Genomic DNA, 17,516 nt, shown 5'->3' with positions numbered 1-17,516 from the left:
ACTGGATGAATCAGATTCTGAGGAGGAAATCTGTGCATCTAAAATGGTGGTGGATGAAGGAATGTGTTCTTTGGGGGAGCTGATTAATGTTCAAGAGTTTGTTGGAGTTGAAATGAACCCAGTAAGGGAGGACATACAAAATGAGCAAGTTCAGAAAGAAGTAATGCAAGGAGATATTCAGGCTAAAAAGAGGCAGAAGAGACAATGGGGACCTTCCTTGAGAGTCGATCGCCCGAGGAGAGTTCCAGAGGATGGGAGAACAATTATGCAAAGAGCTCAAGACCTGAAGGAGGCTAAGAACACAATGAAAGGTATGACCAAAAAAACTTCCTTTGCTTTTGAAAGCAATGAAGTCCTATTAGAAAAAGCTAAAAGTGTCAATATTTCCTTTGGATCTGATGCCATAATTATGCATGAAATAGTTAATAAACTGAAAAATAAGGAACATGATGAAAGGGAATCTTTTGAGACCAATAATCCGGAGGTTAACCTCCCTAATAATTTAGATATTGTTCAGTTAGCAGATGATTTTCCTCAAATAAGTGAGGTGGGTGCTGATATTATAGTGGGACCTGATAACAGGAATCCTGAATCATGGGCCAAGATAGCTTCTAAGAGCTGTGATAATATTTCTGATATAGATATAAATGATAGGCGCATTCTAGAATGTGAGAGGCCTTAATAAAGAAGGTCGTCTTCAGTGCTTAGCGGATTTTGTGAAAGATAACAGTTTAGATTTTGTGGGTCTCCAAGAAACTAAAAAGGAGAGTTTTACCAAGTCCTTTCTTTCTTATATACATAAGGATTTTTGTTGGCATGTGTTGCCAGCAAAAGGGACTGCTGGGGGGATTTTGGTTGGTTTGAATGAAAGAAAGTTTGAAGTATTAGCCTATATGAATGGGGAATTTTGTGTTTCTATCATGGTTAAAAACTGTTATGATAAATTTGTTTGGAGGTTAATTGTTGTGTATGGATCTCCTTATGAAGAAGGGAAACTCAGATTCATTCAAGAACTAGAGTCCTTCATGGATAATTGGGAGGGACCTACGGTCATTGGAGGTGATTTTAACCTGATTTCTAGCTGTAAGGAAAAGAATAATGGTATTGTGAATATTAAGTGGGTGGACCTTTTTAAAGACTGGATTAACAAGTATGGCCTTGTTGAGCTCAAGGCACCTAATAGAATTTACACGTGGACAAATAATCAAGAGCATCCAATTATGGCTGCTATTGATAAAATTTTTTGTTCTAATACTTTTGAGCAGAAGTTCCCCCTAGCTTTTGTTTCTACAAAAGCTAGGGCTCATAGCGATCATGTTCCTTTGATTTTGAATCTAAACTGCAATGAAAGGAAGAAGCCTAGTATTTTTCGCTTCGAGAAGTGGTGGCTTGAGCAATCTGACTTTAAAGATTTAGTCTGTAAGGTGTGGAACACTCCTTGTGCTTTTACTGACCCGTTGGATATTTGGCAATTTAAGATTAGATTACTTAGGAAAAAAGTTAAGGGTTGGTCTTGGAATAGGAATGCTGAGATTAGAAAACTCAAGCAACAACTCCTTAAGGAGTTTGAAGAGTTAGATATCAAGCAGGAGAAAAGCGTTTTAAGCCAGCAAGAGAGAGTTAGAATGGATATTATTAATAATGATTTAGAAGCTTTATGGAAGCTGGAAGAAATAAAAGTTCGGCAACGCTCGAGGGATAGAATGATTAAGGAGGGTGATAGAAATACAGCATACTTTCAAACTGTAGCTAATCAACGAAACAGGAAAAAAAGGATTCAGGGTTTAGAAAGTCCAGAGGGGTGGATTGAGGAAAATGATGAAATGCTTAAGCATGCGGTTTCTTTTTATAGAAACTTGTTTGGACAGGAGGAGGATGGGGGAGTGAGTTTAGGTGTGGATTTTTGTGAAGATCATGAGAAGGTTTCGGGAGAAGAGAATGCTGTGTTAGAGGCTCCTTTTTTAGAGGCCGAGGTGAAGGAAGCAGTCTTTAGTTCTTATGCTGAAGGGGCCCCAGGGCCAGATGGTTTGTCTTTTCTTTTCTACCAAGCTTTCTGGGATGTTATTAAGGGTGATTTGATGGCCTTAGTTAATTGCTTTGAAAATAATATGCTGAATCTTGATAGGTTGAATTTTGCGATGATTACTCTTCTTCCTAAAGAGCCTGATGCCAGGACACTTAAGAAGTATAGACCTATTAGTCTTCTTAATTGTAGTTTTAAAATTTTTGGTAAATTGTTGAATAATAGGCTGATCAAAGTGGCCAATAGATTGATTGCGTTGAATCAAACAGCCTTTATTAAGGGCAGATATATTTTAGAAAGTGTGGTTGCGGCCCATGAGATTGTTCATGAGGTGCATAGGAAGAAAGAGTCAGGGATTATTCTCAAACTCGATTATGAGAAGGCTTATGATCGGGTTAGTTGGAAGTTCCTGGAGGAGATGTTAATGACTAGAGGCTTTGGTGCTAAATGGAGAGGGTGGATTTCTAAGGTAGTGCAAGGTGGTTCTCTTTGTATTAGAATGAATGATGAGAACAGTACTTTCTTTAAACCAGGGAAGGGGCTTAGACAAGGTGATCCCCTGTCTCCCCTTTTGTTCAACCTAGTGGCGGATGTGTTTAGTAGGATGCTCATGAGGGCTGCCAAAGTTAATTTGATAACCGGTTTGTTACCACATTCTGAACCTGGGGGCATTATTAGTTGGGGCATTATTAGTTTACAGTATGCTGATGATACTCTCCTTTTTCTTGAAAACAATTTAGACAAGGCGGTTAATCTAAAGTGGATTTTAGTGTGTTTTGAGCAGTTGTCTGGTATGAAGATTAATTATGACAAGAGTGATCTTTTAGTTTTGGGTATGGATGATGAGAGGGCAAATGATTTTGCTAAAATCTTCTGTTGTAAGAGAAGTGATTTCCCTATTAAATACTTAGGAGTACCCTTACATTTTTCAAAACTGAGGAGGGAGGATCTACAGCCGGTGATTGACAAAATAGTGAAAAGGATTGCTGGTTGGAAGGGCAGGCTCCTGTCATATGCAGGAAGACTTACTCTACTTAAGTCTTGTCTAGCCAGCATTCCGATTTACTTACTTTCTGTTATTAAGTTTCCAAGGTGGGCCATTGACTTGATCAACACGCATATGGGGCATTTTCTTTGGAATAACACTAATGAGAAGCTAACTGGCAGCTTGTTTCTCAGAAAAAGGAAATGGGGGGTTTGGGAATCCCTGATCTAAGAAGCTTGAACCTGGCTTTGTTAAGTTCCTGGATTTTTAGATATCATTTAAATTCTTCTGCCATTTGGACAAAAATTATTGATTTTAAGTATAAAACTAAGCAACCAAATATCTTCTGTTGTTCAGCGGTTGGTGCCTCTCCTTTTTGGAAAGGAGTCATTTGGGCAATGCAAGCTGCCCATATGGGCATCAAATGGGTAGTAGGGAATGGTGAAAAAGTGAGGTTCTGGGAAGATCAATGGTTAGGTAATACTAGTTTAGCTATTCTTTTTTGGCCTCTGTATGTGATCAATGAACAGCAGGGTAAGACGGTCAGTGAGGTTTGGGATGGTGAGGATCTTAAGCTCTCCTTTCGGAGGCATGTTTCTGTGGGGCTGATGGGTTTATGGGAAGAGCTAAAGGTTGCTGTAGAGAATATTATCCTGAATAATGAGGAGGATCAAATTTTGTGGTCCTACAACTCTACTGGGAGGTACTCGGTGCAGTCCTTGTATGCTATTATCAACCACAGGGGTGTGGTTCCAGTGTTTCTTCCAGCTGTTTGGAAGCTTAATATTCCACCTAGGGTGCAATTTTTTCTCTGGCTGCTTTCTAATAATAGAGTGCTGACGAGAGATAATTTAGCTAAAAGAAGGGAAGTCGAAGACTCGACCTGCTTGTTTTGTGGGGAAAATGAAACAATTCTGCATTTATTCTTTCAGTGTTGTGTGGTTAGGAATGTCTGGGAGTTTATATCTCTTTGGCTTAACAAATCCATGGGTGATGATTTCATTTCCGTTGCTTCTTTGTGGATCTCAAACAAAAAGTTCATGGTGTGCAATATAGTTTCTTCAGCGGTCTTGTGGGTGATCTGGAAATTACGCAATGCTCTTTGCTTTCAGGGTGTACCATGGATGGGGATGAAGAGGGTGTTTGCTATGTTGGGAAGGATGCTGAGAAACTGGATGCCAATGTTCACGTCGGAGGTCCAGAAGAGTGTGGAGCAGATAGTCTGTCTAGTGGAAGCCGAAGCAAGATCAGCACCGCAGATCACGTGGAGAATGGAGTTATCAGGGTTGGCTCAATCAACTGCTCAGCCTTCGGAGGGCTCAGGAAGTGCGATGTCCGGTCAATGTAATAGGGCCTAGATGAGGGCGTGAGCTAGAGTGTGGTTTTCTTCCTAGCCTAAACGTTTTGGCTGTTTGGCTTTTTTGTTTGGCCATGTGGCCCTGCCTTTTGCTGGCATTTAAATTCTGAACTTGAACTGCTTACTGTTAGCTTTATGGTAATAAAGCTGGGGAAACCTTTTCTTCAAAAACAAGGCCAGAGATGACTCAGACAAAACCATCTCTAAAAACTGGCAGTTGGAGGACAGGAACAACTTGTGTGCAAAATTGAGATGGAGGCGTTGACCTTGGCATTCCTGCCCTCATTTGAAAACCAGGGCGCTGATCCGGCATACACCTCTGCCGCTGCAAATCTGTAGTTGATACTGGCAAAACCACATGCCATGGCGGAACACGAGAACCGAGATAATTCAAATGACGACCAATCTGTTGATCCAACTCATACACAGATTCCTATGAGATTCGAAGGAACAAGGATGGGACAGTTACTCCTCTCATATGCACTATTATTGCAGAAAATGTTATATAACTCTGAACTCGCATGCAGTCTGTCAAATTGAGTTTGGAATTTCTGGTTTTACTACCGATATGCTATGTTTTTTTTTTAAAAAAAAAGAACAGGACGAAGGGCCTTGTCCCTTACTGGATATTTATTAGGGAAAAAAAACAAAGTACAGAATAATCAGAGTGTAACTCCTTCAAGAGACAAAGAAGGAGAAGGGAAAAAATCAGTACAACTAGAATAGAAGTCAAAACTAAATCAGGTTTGGTAGCCATTCTTGAATATGGGGAAGTATCTTTTCTTAGCGAGCCAAAGGAAGTAAATTCTGAACAGAAGAAAGACTTGCAGCCTTGAACTGAAGCTGGGATGCTTTTGGAGATTTGATATTTCTAGTCATCCAGATGCTCAGACACATTAAGATGATGACTTCCATGAAGAACTCTTAAGCTGCATCTTAAAATTGATCAGGTTAGCAAATGGGTCAGCCTGTGCAGAGCTGTGAAGGTTCAGTAAACTCCAGCAAGCCGAAGCAAATGGGCAGCTGATGAAGAGGTGTTCAAGTGATTCATCCGAGTTGGAGTTGCACAGCACACAATAGTAGTTTTGAAGCTCCATGCTTTTCTCCTAAGAAACTTTTTTTTTGAACTTAATGGCAGGAGCTCTGCCTTTCAATTAAGAAGGGAAAAGAGGTTTATGTACAGATCAAAAGGGCCAAAACTCCCAAAAGGATTACACGATGCCCCCTGCAATATTGGTCCCTTCCCAAGCTAAAGCCCTTTTTCTTTGCTCGATCTCCTCCTTTACCCTTAGTGCCACTTGCATTGCTGACTCCTGGATGTTGTTAAAAATTCTCTTATTCATTTCTTTCCATATGTTCCATAGTACTTATTCTGTTTTTGAGAAGTAGCCAGAAGAAAACTTGATGTTTGTTTCGACAGGAACTCCTCTAAAGCCATTTGAAAACTGGATGAATAATTGGTCAAGTTCAAGAGAAAAAACTGGATGAATAATTAAATGAGCACTTAACTGCCTGTATGCTTGTTCGGAAGAAAATACAGTGGACCCCAAATGAACTGCCATCGGAAGATGTTTCTTTGTGATTATTCCATTAGTTTTTGAAAGATACGGATTTCTTCTGTTTAAATCTTACATGTGTTTCCTTGTTTCGCCAATAGTTTATTACTGAAGTATTCATGTTAAAACCATATTTTATCATACAATGCTATTATGAAGAAAAGCATATTTAGTTTGGAAACATGTATGCTACATACGTATAGATTTCTTGTGGATATCAGAGTTATCCGGTGAGTGGAGTCTGGGACAGAAGAGAAGAAGGTGCACAACATACTTCTGACGTGTGCGTTGAAGATTACATCAAAGTTATGTAATAAAGCTAATGCATGGGTGGCTTCGAAGAGACGATTACCAGAGTTCTCTAGTGATGGCACTAGAGTTAGCACCGGAGTTATGAGATGCATTCAATATAACACCCATTGCTCTGGACTAAGCCAGTCATTGCACCGGATAAACCACCATAGTTATGATCCAACAGTCTACAATGGCTAGTTGGTGCAACAAAGGGCACTAGAATTCTCTAGTGTGGTTACTGGAAAGCTCCAATGCACCCTATCGAGGCAACTGTAACTCCCAACGGCTAGTTGGTGCTTGTGGAGCTATATATAACTCCATACCGAACCATTTGGAGTGTATTATAGTGCGTTGAAATTGTAATTGAGTTAAGGCTCATTTCATAGTGCTCTAGTAATCAGATGTACTTTAAAAAAGATTAGGTGATTAGCAAAAGTATTAGGATTAGTGATTAGGCTTGTTAGAGGCCACTTTAGTGGTTGTTTTAGGTTTAGGACTAGTGTTTAGGCTTTGTTTGGATGTAGTTGGATTTGCATCAATCTACATGTATAGGGTTATCCAACATATGTGGATTGAGGCGAATTCGACAACATCCAAATAAGGCTAAGGTTTGCATAAACCGTGCATAGATGGTTTGAACAAAATTATTGGTCATCTGCACATGTGAGCTCACTCTCTCAAACCCCCCCCCCCCTCCTCCCAGAAGGCCTCAAGCTATACAACATAACAACCATACCGCCCTAGGTCCTCACAGGGCTAGTTGTGTCCATGGCCATGCCAAGCCCCTAGGTGGCGAGTGTCGCCATGGCCACAATAACCCTAGTTGTGTCACCGCTAGCCCCTAGTCATGCCTCCCAAGCCATGCCACCCTGACTCGTGAGCTCACGAGAGAAGGGAGAGAGGAGGGATGAGGGAGAAGGCGTGAGATGGAGTTAACATGGGAGCCACATATATCAGCTAGCATACATACCCAATTAGCTAGTCTGGCTATGAAACTCCAAACATTGATTGATGGTCTAAATATTTGCGAGTTGAGGGAAGGATGACACAGTTGATTAAGTTTAAGGACATAAACGAGCAATAATTTGCATGTTTAAGGACCGAGATAATATGATACAATAAAATAAGTTTGAGGACTTAAATGGCAATTTGTGAGTTTAAGGATTGAGAGGATAGAACCAAACAATTTTAGGACTACTAATGCACTTTACTCTTTAGAAAATTGGTGGTTTTTTACCTGTTTTGTAATGACCATTGTTGCCCTTAGCGTCTTCAGCTCTCAAAGGGGGCTTCGTTACAGTTGTGTCAATTAATATACTATATAACACTGGATGTTGTCTTCTCTTATATATCTCTGGTTCTGTGGTTCGGGAGGGTTCATGATCGAATATCATTACCTCCGTTGGATGTTATAGTCGGCAATACGTGTTTTTTTTTCTGTTTTTTCTATTCTAGACAATATTGGTCCTTGCCGTCTCGTAAGGTGTTTTTCTCGGAGGGAGGGCTGGATTGGAGATCGCTGCCGTCCCGGAATTTGACTTGGTCTCTGGTCTTCCTTTCCCAGCCCAAGCCTCTACATTTTATTCAGATAGAACAATTGATTACTGAAAGGAATCACCTTTATATTTACAAGAGGACGAACGATGATGATTGAATATGATGTTGAACTGATCTAACTCTATGCCTAAACTGCATGGATCCTGGCCGGCCGAGACTGATGATGATGATGTGATAACTGTAGTAATCTGAGCTACCTTCCATGCACTGGCAAACATATCATCCAGTCAGTGCGTTATATTAGCTCCAAGACACCAGCTTTTTATTTTTATTTTCTCGAACGTGCTTAGCATGTATTCTCCAAGACACCAGTTGATTACACGCTACTAGTAGTAGAGTCTACAAATTAAGCAATCAACCGGTCTCCGCCTCCGGACAATACATGTTTCAGCGATGGAGACGACGTACGGCATCAAGCAGTAATAAACACCACCAAGATTCTCATGGAATTAGAAACAAGTATTTGTTTCCGTTCTCATGGTTTGAACAAGTAAAATGCATGCTGGTAGTTTGGAGCATGCATCTCGTGGTGCCATTTGGCTGTTTTTCTGAATAATGTATTGCCCCGTGATGATGACTGATGGGTTCATAACTTCATATCCATTCTCTCAGCTGATTTGTTTTTTTTTGGGTCGGCCCTTGCATCACATCCATGCTTGCCAGCCGAAAAGCAATCAAACAATATTGGGCTCTCCATGTGTGTATATATATACCCACTGCCATTCTCCCTCATCCTGAGTTCATCTATCATCATTGACACATACAACTGAGCTAGCAACTGAGTTATTAGCGAGCAGTCGTAGAGTAGAATAATACTACTGCTAATGGACGGCCGTCGCAGGAGTGTCTCCTCCGTGGACGTCTCACTGAGCATCCCTTCAGCACCAGCGGCTTCCATGCTGGTGGACAAGGACAACATGAGCGATGACAAGATATCAATCTTCATCCCCCAAAGGTCTCCCTCCAACAAGATCCGGCCACTAGGGTTTCAACAAAACGAGGCATCCAATGATCCACCTCCACTCTCCGCCAAGAGCATGACACTTGCACTCATCAAGAAGGTAATTAATGACAAACCCTGCCTGAGCTCATCGTCACTAAGTCACTAGTCACTACCACAATCAGTATTTCAAATACTTACAATCCAAAATAATGATTCTAATGATCCAGGTGGTAGCAGAGTTCCTGGGGACATTCCTGCTCATCTTCACCGTGGTATCAGCGCTCATAATGAACGAGACGCACAACGGTGCGCTGGGCCTGCTCGGCGTGGCGGCGACCGCAGGTATGGCGGTGGTCGTCATCGTCTCCTCCATCTTCCACGTGTCTGGAGGCCAGCTCAACCCGGCGGTCAGCGTCACCATGGTCGTGTTTGGCCACCTCCCACCAGCTCACCTCGTGCCCTACATTGTCGCTCAACTCCTCGGATCCACGGCAGCCTCATTCGTGGCCAAGGCGCTCTATGATCCGGTGAACCTAGGCGCTATTGTCGCCACCGTGCCTAGGATCGGCGCCTTTGAGGCATTCTGGGTTGAGTTCATCACCACCTTTATCCTCCTCTTCGTCATCACTGCTCTTGCCACCGATACCAGAGCAGTAAGTAAATTCACAAATGCAACGGTCTAAGACATACAATATTTTCTAGATTTATGAGCTAGAAACCACGGTGAACTGTTTCAAACAAACATCTTGCTACGTTCCATTTCAAACTTTGACACTGTATAATCTTTGATGCATGCAGGTAAAAGAACTGGTGGCAGTGGGAGCTGGGGCGGCAGTGATGATGAGCGCTCTCATCTCCGGGTACGCGCAACTGATAAATCCTTGATCCAACATTGCTTTGTTATTTCTCAATTGAGTGATTAGTAAGGTTCCAGTGAATTGAAATGTTTAAACTATGTATGTATTGGCTCAATATGAGCAGAGAATCGACCGGAGCATCGATGAATCCGGCTAGAACGCTAGGAACAGCGATCGCCACGGGAATATACACCAAGATCTGGATCTACGTAGTTGCTCCTCCGCTAGGCGCCATTGCTGGATGTGGAGCTTACCATGCGCTCAAGTGATGTATCATCCATGTAATGCAATGGATTAGTGCAGGATATCGGAATACAAGTTGATGTTCTCAATCAAATGTGCCATCAACGGTTTATCCTGTAATACCAGTTGTGTTTTGTACTTGTCAGGTCACTGTACTTGCTAGGTCAAAGTTAGGCTTTGGAGACCATATCATTGTCCTAAACGACTTTTTTTATGGGTATGGATGGGGTATTAAATAATACCTAGGTACATAAATACGTTACAAGCACTCTAGATTATACAAATAGCTAGAAAAAACATCTAAATTATACACAAAGTATGAATAGTTCTAGATCTCAAAACCAAATCTGTATGACACTTTGCAATATGGATGACTGCACAGGCAAACACTGCACTTAGTAAAAGCCCTGAGAATAAATGTCCAATGAACGATGACCAACATTTATATATGCGGAGTTGAGAAACTCTGATGTCTTCTTTCTTCTTTCTGCCACCGAAAAATAAGAAAGACTGGTATGAAACTTATTCTCTATAGTCCTTCATCGTGATCAGATCTAACCACAATAAAACGGAGAAGAGAGCGAAGAAAATTATTTTATGGTGGCGACACCATCTCCGTCTTGATGTCATCGTCCGGAAATAAAAGTTTTCATGTCATCAAAACGATGAGGCTGCTGACGCTGTAGTTGTTACCCGCATCTTCAACGGAGCCGCCATGGAGAAAACAGTTTCACCTACCATCTTACCGTCGCCGAAGAAGAGAAGGAGGAAATAAATCCCCAAAACCAAAAAACTTGACACTTGACATGGAGAGACCCTAACCCTAAAGATTCGATCTAGTGAAAAACTTATTAAAGATGATAGATCTCCACTCTCATCAGCCTCTGATGATTATCACCAGAGGGGAGAGGAAGGATGACCAACGATGATGGAGGTAGGAGCGGCCACGGCAGCGGCGGGATACACCCTAGCTGCTTTTCCATCAATTTCCCTAGATCTGAGATGTCTTTTTTGTACTAGTAAGTGAGCCGACGTGACCCAATAAGGTCTTCTTTAGTTTCCAAAAAATTTTAAGGTTCTCCGTCACATCAAAAAATTGGACTCTAAACATAGATTAAAAAAATAACTAATTGCATAATTTATCTGTCCATTATTGAACAATAATTACTAAATATAAACGAAGGTGCTATAGTAGCCAAAATCAAAAAAAAATTCTCCAACTAAGGCCTTGTTTAGATCCAAAAAAGTTTATAGATTTTGACACTGTAGCATTTTTGTTTTTATTTGACAAACATTATTCAATCATGGAGTAACTAGGCTTAAAAAAATTGTCTCGTGATTTACTGTTGTACAATTAGTTATTCTTTTTATTTAGATTTAATACTTCATATATGTGCTATAAGATTCGATATGATTAAAAATTTTGTAAACTTTTGAGTTTTTGATTGCATCTAAACAGGCCCTAAACGAGGCCTAAGTTGACCCAACCCATTCTCATCTAGATTATCTTTGTGGTTCTCATCAAAAATAAAGCGGACGAAAAATCGAACGCAATCGCCATTTTTTGAAAACAAAAAACGGCCCACGATGATATTGGGCCTCGCTGACGCGGCCCGGTTCCCCAGCAAAACCCTGGCTGCCGTCGCGGCACCCCGAAGCCGCCGCTATCCCATTGTCACACGCACACCCACCCGCCGCCGCCGCCATCCCCTCGTCGCCGTCGTCTCCTGGCACGACCTCGTCGAATCCTTTGCTCCTCTGCCCCCGCCGCTGCTGCTGCCATGGACTCCACGCCGGCACCCGAGGCGGCTCCCGGCGCCTCCTCTTCCTCTGCAGCTGCCGCCGAGGATCTGGCGGGGGCCGTGGCGGCGATGAGCCTGGACGAGCGGTTCGATCTGCTGCGGGGGATTGGGGAGGAGTGCATCCAGGAGGACGAGCTCAGGAACCTGCTTCAGAAGAAGCCCGTCCCCATCTGCTACGACGGCTTCGAGCCCTCTGGACGCATGCACATCGCTCAGGTTCGACCTTTCTGTCTTCTGCTCCCGCTTCCAGGGCCTCATTTAGTAGAAAAAATGTTAAGTTTGCACGATTCAGGCAAAGACAGACTTGGTAGACTTGGTTCTGAGTTGTGACATACGCTGTCTTGTATTCCCAGGGCATTGTGAAAACCATCAACGTGAACAAGATGATCAGGGCCGGGTGCAGGGTGAAAATTTGGATCGCCGACTGGTTTGCGCAGCTCAACAACAAGATGGGAGGTGACCTGAAGAAAATCCAGACGGTGGGGCGCTACATGATCGAGATATGGAAAGCGGCTGGGATGAACCTCGACGGGGTCGAGTTCCTGTGGTCCTCCGAGGAGATCAACAGCCGCGCGCATGAGTACTGGCCAATTGTGATGGACATTGCCCGGAAAAATAACGTCAAGAGGATAACGAGGTAGTACATGCTTGTTTATGTTGTGTTTCCATTAAAAGCTTTCTTCAGTTCGAAAGCTTGAGCTTGAACATCAGAACATGGTTGGTTATTTCCCCTTTATGTGCTTATACTGTGAAGTGTATGTAAGTAATTCTATTTTTCCTTTACTTGCAGATGCTGCCAAATTATGGGCAGAAGTGAGTCAGACGACTTGACTGCTGCCCAGATTTTCTACCCTTGCATGCAATGTGCAGATATATTTTTCTTGAAGGCGAGTATTTATCGCGCTATGGCATTCCATGGTATCTGGAAATAAGTTTTATTGAATTCTCTTTGGGTTATGATAGGCTTTTGATATTTCCATTCTGACTGTATTTACTCATAATAATGATGACTGAAAGGCTTTTGATATTTCAATGTGTACACCTTCAATCTAGAGCAATCTAGAAAAAATTTTCTGTATACAAGTCGCTTTCCTTATCATTTTCCTTTTGTAGGCTGACATATGCCAGTTGGGGATGGACCAACGGAAGGTCAATATGCTAGCTAGGGAGTACTGCGATGACATCAAAAGGAAGAACAAACCGATTATTCTTTCACATCGTATCCTGATTAGTGATTTTGATTGTGTTATCTTTTTTTTTTCCTTTAAATAAATTTTTGGGACATATGTGTTCATCATGGTCATGTGTCTACGGTGATGGAGTTCATAACAAGTGATTGTTCATTGTTGGTTTGTGGAGCATGTGTTTTTTGCTTAACCTGAAATGCAGATATGCTCCCTGGTTTTAAAGAAGGCCAGGAGAAAATGTCAAAGAGTGATCCATCCTCGGCTATCTTTATGGAAGATGATGAGGTAAATATTTCTCATGAAATATTTTTCTTCCTCAACATTCTTTTGTTGCTCTTGGCTCTTGTGACACCTAATGATGCAGTCTAATACTAAAATATCATCTTTATCATTTGATTTAGGTTACTAGAAAATATTAATGAGATAAACGCAAAATTGCTTTGTGCATCAATTATTGCATAACAGTGGTTCAACTCTATTTTGCTTGGGTCAGTGGAGATGGTAACATGGTGAAGGATACTGTCTGGCTAGAATGTTGTACAGTTGTTGTATATGTTTGTCAATTGTCATCTCCTTGCTAGAAAATAAAGCTGTATGACTATACTAAAAATCTGGTGTTCGTGACTTTTGTTAGCTGGATGCACCGTTTACATTAATATATGAAAAGTTTCTGTAACTGATTAGCCATAGTCTTACATGCTAATTAGTTGTGTGTTTTATTTTCTTATTCTAGTTAATGAATTGAATTACCATTTCTCTTTATATATCTGTAGTTTGCTTGGATTATGTCCTTTGTTGCTCATGAATAGTCATATAGAATATAGATGGAGTACATACATCAGTCATCAATTGTTTATAAGCTAATAATAACTTCCAGTCTAAATTTTGTCTTATGGATTTAGTTTTAACTCTCTGTTTTGTCTATATTACCTGACCATTTAAACGTTTGATCTTGAATAGTAGCTAAGTAGCATCATGCATGTGTTGTACCCTTCTTTCTTTCTAGGATAATATAGTTTCATAAGCTTCGCTGTTGTTGCAGGCCCAGGTTAATGTGAAGATAAAGCAAGCTTTTTGCCCTCCCAAAATTGTTGAGGGGAATCCTTGTTTGGAGTACATTAAATACATTGTTTTCCCTTGGTTTGGAAGGTTTGAGGTCGTCCGTAAGGAAATCAATGGTGGTAACAAGTAATTTTTTATCTCATCTGCTAAAATTATTTGTTTCCGTCAATAATGGGGCGGAACCAGTGAGATATATAGTTCCATGCCACCATTATTTATATTTGGCTGACTCCTGTGGTCATGCAATTAATTATGCAACAATTAGGTTATTGAATTTCCAACATGACATTATTTATTCTCTCTGATGGACTTCTAAAGTGGTTGCTTTCAAACAGGACATTTACAAGCATGGGTGAACTAATTTCTGATTATGAGACGGGTGCTTTGCATCCTGCCGATGTCAAACCTGCACTAGCAAAAGCAATAAATGAAATTTTGCAGGTAAAATTTTCACTTCACTCGACCTTACTTTTTTTTCTCTATGTAATAGTATTGTAGTCTTTGTCTGGTCAGAAACTTGTATATTATCAATCTTTGCCAATTTCGTGTCTTGCACTGTGATGCCTTTGAAGTTGCAACAGCTGCTATCCTGACAAAATGAATTGGTGGGCTGTTTTTATTGCTGAATCATCCGTCTTGCTTCTTGCTAGTGTAGTTTTGGATGAACTTGTCCATCTTGTTTATTGCTGGATCTTCCTTTGTCTAGGTAGAAGCTATTATTTCACAATCTTTTCTGTCCTGGTTCAAACTAGGTTTAACTCACTAATTTCACTTTTCCAGCCTGTTCGTGATCACTTCAACAACAACAACGAAGCCAAAGTTCTACTTAACACTGTCAAGGTACATTGTCTCAAAACACATTCACATGTTAGACACAATAATAACGTGAACCAACAGGCATGGCCTTGTTTAGTTCCAAAAAATTTTGCAAAATAGGAATAGTAACACTTTCGTTTGTATTTGACAAATATTGTCCAATCATGAACTAACTAGGCTCAAAAGATTCGTCTCGTCAATTCCGACCAAACTGTGCAATTAGTTTTTATTCTCGTCTATATTTAATACTTCATACATGCGTTTAAAGATTTGATGTGACGGGGAATCTAAAAAAATTTGCAAATTTTTTTGGTAACTAAACAAGGCCCAAATTCCATCAGATTGGGAGATGAACTTATTCAACTTGACTTGCATTTTTTTGTAGCAGCTCTCCATAGGACTCATCTGTTGATTCTTACTGTCAACATTATCCGTCTAATGAAATTAATTGGATCATTTGCTTCTGCAGAAGTACAGAGTAACCAATTGAGGAGCGGAATGTGTGTCTTTAGGGTGAACTAGAAAATCAAGCCATTGCTAGAGCAGCAAGCTGACCAGGACAATGAAATGATTAAAATTTTGAACTCTCTTTTGATGTGGCTTGGAGATTGAACTGGCCTCAAGGACATAAGTTCACTGGACTCAAGGATATAAGCTCGAATGTTTTTGACATATAGGAGCGGTAGTGATGTGCTAAAATATACAACAGCAATTGTGATATTTTAGTTTTTTATTCCCTTTTGGAGTGGAATCACCAGTTCACCTTGAAGTTATTATTATTTATATATTCAGTGTTATTTTCTTGTTTGGAGTGAAATTACCAGTTCAACTTGAAACGTCAATGTGAAAAATGAAAGCAAAAATGTACATATCTATAATATATAAGTTAATATTGACAATAATATGATAATATCTGGTAAAGTTCGTATTGAATTAAATTAACATTAAACCTTATAGAATTTTTTTCTTCTGTTATAACTTACAAGGCACACGCTTATTATGAAAGATACAGTTACTCCAATTCTTTAGATTTCAAAAATAAAAAGCTACTGTAGAAGAGAAGAGATGACCCAACAGGCTGACAGGCGAGCTAACGGTGTCAAATCTTACCAGTGTGAAGCGCCACATGTACAAATCCATCTAGCAAAACTGCCTAGTGGTTAACTGACTGATTTCGCAAACTTTAATGTGTTTAATACCTAGTTTTATACTTTGAGGGGTTAAGTAGACACCTCTCCAAACCTCAGGGGGTGGTGTAGACTTTTTCTCACTTTTTAATGTATTCAATACCTAGTTTTATACTTTTTATTTTATACTTAAAACCAAAGGCCCGTTTGGATCTTTGGAAATGAATCCATCCTAATAATTATAATTTAGGTACAAATTAATCAAGCTAATATAGTTATATATGGAATATATTTGTCTATTATTGTCAGTCATATAAGGAAGATATTTATACGTTGTATTTGTACCGTAGAAAAGTGAGTTAAAGACCATGGTACTATAAATAAAGAAAAAGTAACATAGCGTGATGATTCATAGCATCTCCCACCCTATGAATTTGAGAGCCTTATATGTCAATTTTTTAAAAAAAGTTACGGAATATTAAATTCTAAGTCAAATAATCTAATCCATTAAGTAGATTTTAATTCCTCCAAAATAAAAGGATCCAAACGCTGAGAAAAATAAGGAACGTCCATATAGGACTCTTAACGTCCACAGTCCCGAACTTCCCATGGTGGTCAGCTTTTCAAAAAAAAGAAAGAAAAAATGCCCGTGCCAACCTAAATGCAAACGGTAGTAAGGCCTTGTCTAGTTCAGCGAAAGGGAAGGAAACGCTAATGGAGATCGTTGCAACCTGTACGGCTGTACCTGTACAGAGCAATCGATTACACCATCTATTTTGGTTATGATGTTGGGCAGCACAAAACGCACACGAATTACTCATAAATAACGTTTTCTTGAGAAGAAGCTACACAAACTGACAGGAAAACATGATTAAAATAAAAAGGCACACAAACTGAATAGAAAAACATGGTTAAAATAAGGCTAGTCTAACCCAGTTTCTCTGTCCTAGAACAAACAGAGGCTATTGGAGCAACGTGACCAGAAAAAAGCTAAAACATATTATTTGGCTTTTAATGTTAGATTATTTTAGCTATAAACAACTTATAAGCTGAACTAAACAGCCCCCGGTGTCTTCATTTTTTGCAGACGTGGGAGAATAGATGTGTAGTGTAGGAGAGGAGCAGTGAGACTGTCTGAAGTGAGCATGGGCTTGGTTAGCATGGACCACTAATAAATAAAAGAGTGTTTGGATTGTGGAATAAAGTAATCCATATCATTTGACTCCTTAATTTTTTTTGTTCGGTTTGTGGGATGGAATGAGTTGTAATATTTAGTATTAGTACGAAGAATGAAATCATTCCATTACATTTAAGGGATGAACTCATGACGCAAATAATATACAATACATTTCTTTCTGATGTAAATAGGGAAACTAACTGTCTAAGCATTTGGTAGGAGTTTTCTTGGTCAACTTTTACAGGTAACTTCGTGTTACAGGATGCCATGCGATCTAGTATTTTTAAGAGAGATACTCCTACGCTTATATATATCACATATAATAAAGGGTAGGATGTAAAGGGAAGAGACAAGAGAGTAGGAGAGATAAGAGAAGTGACCTATACATTTACATCATGCACAAGAAGCAAGAAAATTTATAAGAGTAAAAACTGGATCAAAGATGAACCAACTACTATATAAATGGACTGATAGGTAGAATGTAAATGTACATACAACTAAGAGAGAGCACTATTATTAGTCTTGTTTTT

At 40.1% G+C, this 17,516-nt stretch overlaps 2 protein-coding genes across 2 annotated transcripts; both read left to right on the top strand.

Annotated features, from left to right (window-relative positions):
* LOC8076566 (aquaporin NIP3-2) lies at nt 3,407-9,841 on the top strand. Its single transcript, XM_002445002.2, has 6 exons — nt 3,407-3,805; nt 4,121-4,228; nt 8,576-8,833; nt 8,943-9,368; nt 9,514-9,575; nt 9,697-9,841. The coding sequence occupies exons 1-6, from the start codon at nt 3,407-3,409 to the stop codon at nt 9,839-9,841; spliced, it is 1,398 nt and encodes a 465-aa protein (XP_002445047.2).
* On the top strand, nt 11,427-15,485 carry LOC110437380 (tyrosine--tRNA ligase 1, cytoplasmic). Its single transcript, XM_021465840.1, has 9 exons — nt 11,427-11,833; nt 11,971-12,254; nt 12,408-12,504; nt 12,731-12,836; nt 13,007-13,089; nt 13,847-13,992; nt 14,202-14,307; nt 14,647-14,706; nt 15,152-15,485. Exons 1-9 carry the CDS (start codon nt 11,597-11,599, stop codon nt 15,170-15,172), a joined length of 1,140 nt encoding a protein of 379 aa, XP_021321515.1. The 5' UTR covers nt 11,427-11,596; the 3' UTR covers nt 15,173-15,485.

This window comes from Sorghum bicolor, chromosome 7 (genome assembly GCF_000003195.3).
Source record: "Sorghum bicolor cultivar BTx623 chromosome 7, Sorghum_bicolor_NCBIv3, whole genome shotgun sequence".
Lineage (NCBI taxonomy): Eukaryota > Viridiplantae > Streptophyta > Magnoliopsida > Poales > Poaceae > Sorghum > Sorghum bicolor.
Note: the sequence above shows the minus strand (reverse complement) of the source record. Positions and strands in the feature narration are given on the sequence as shown.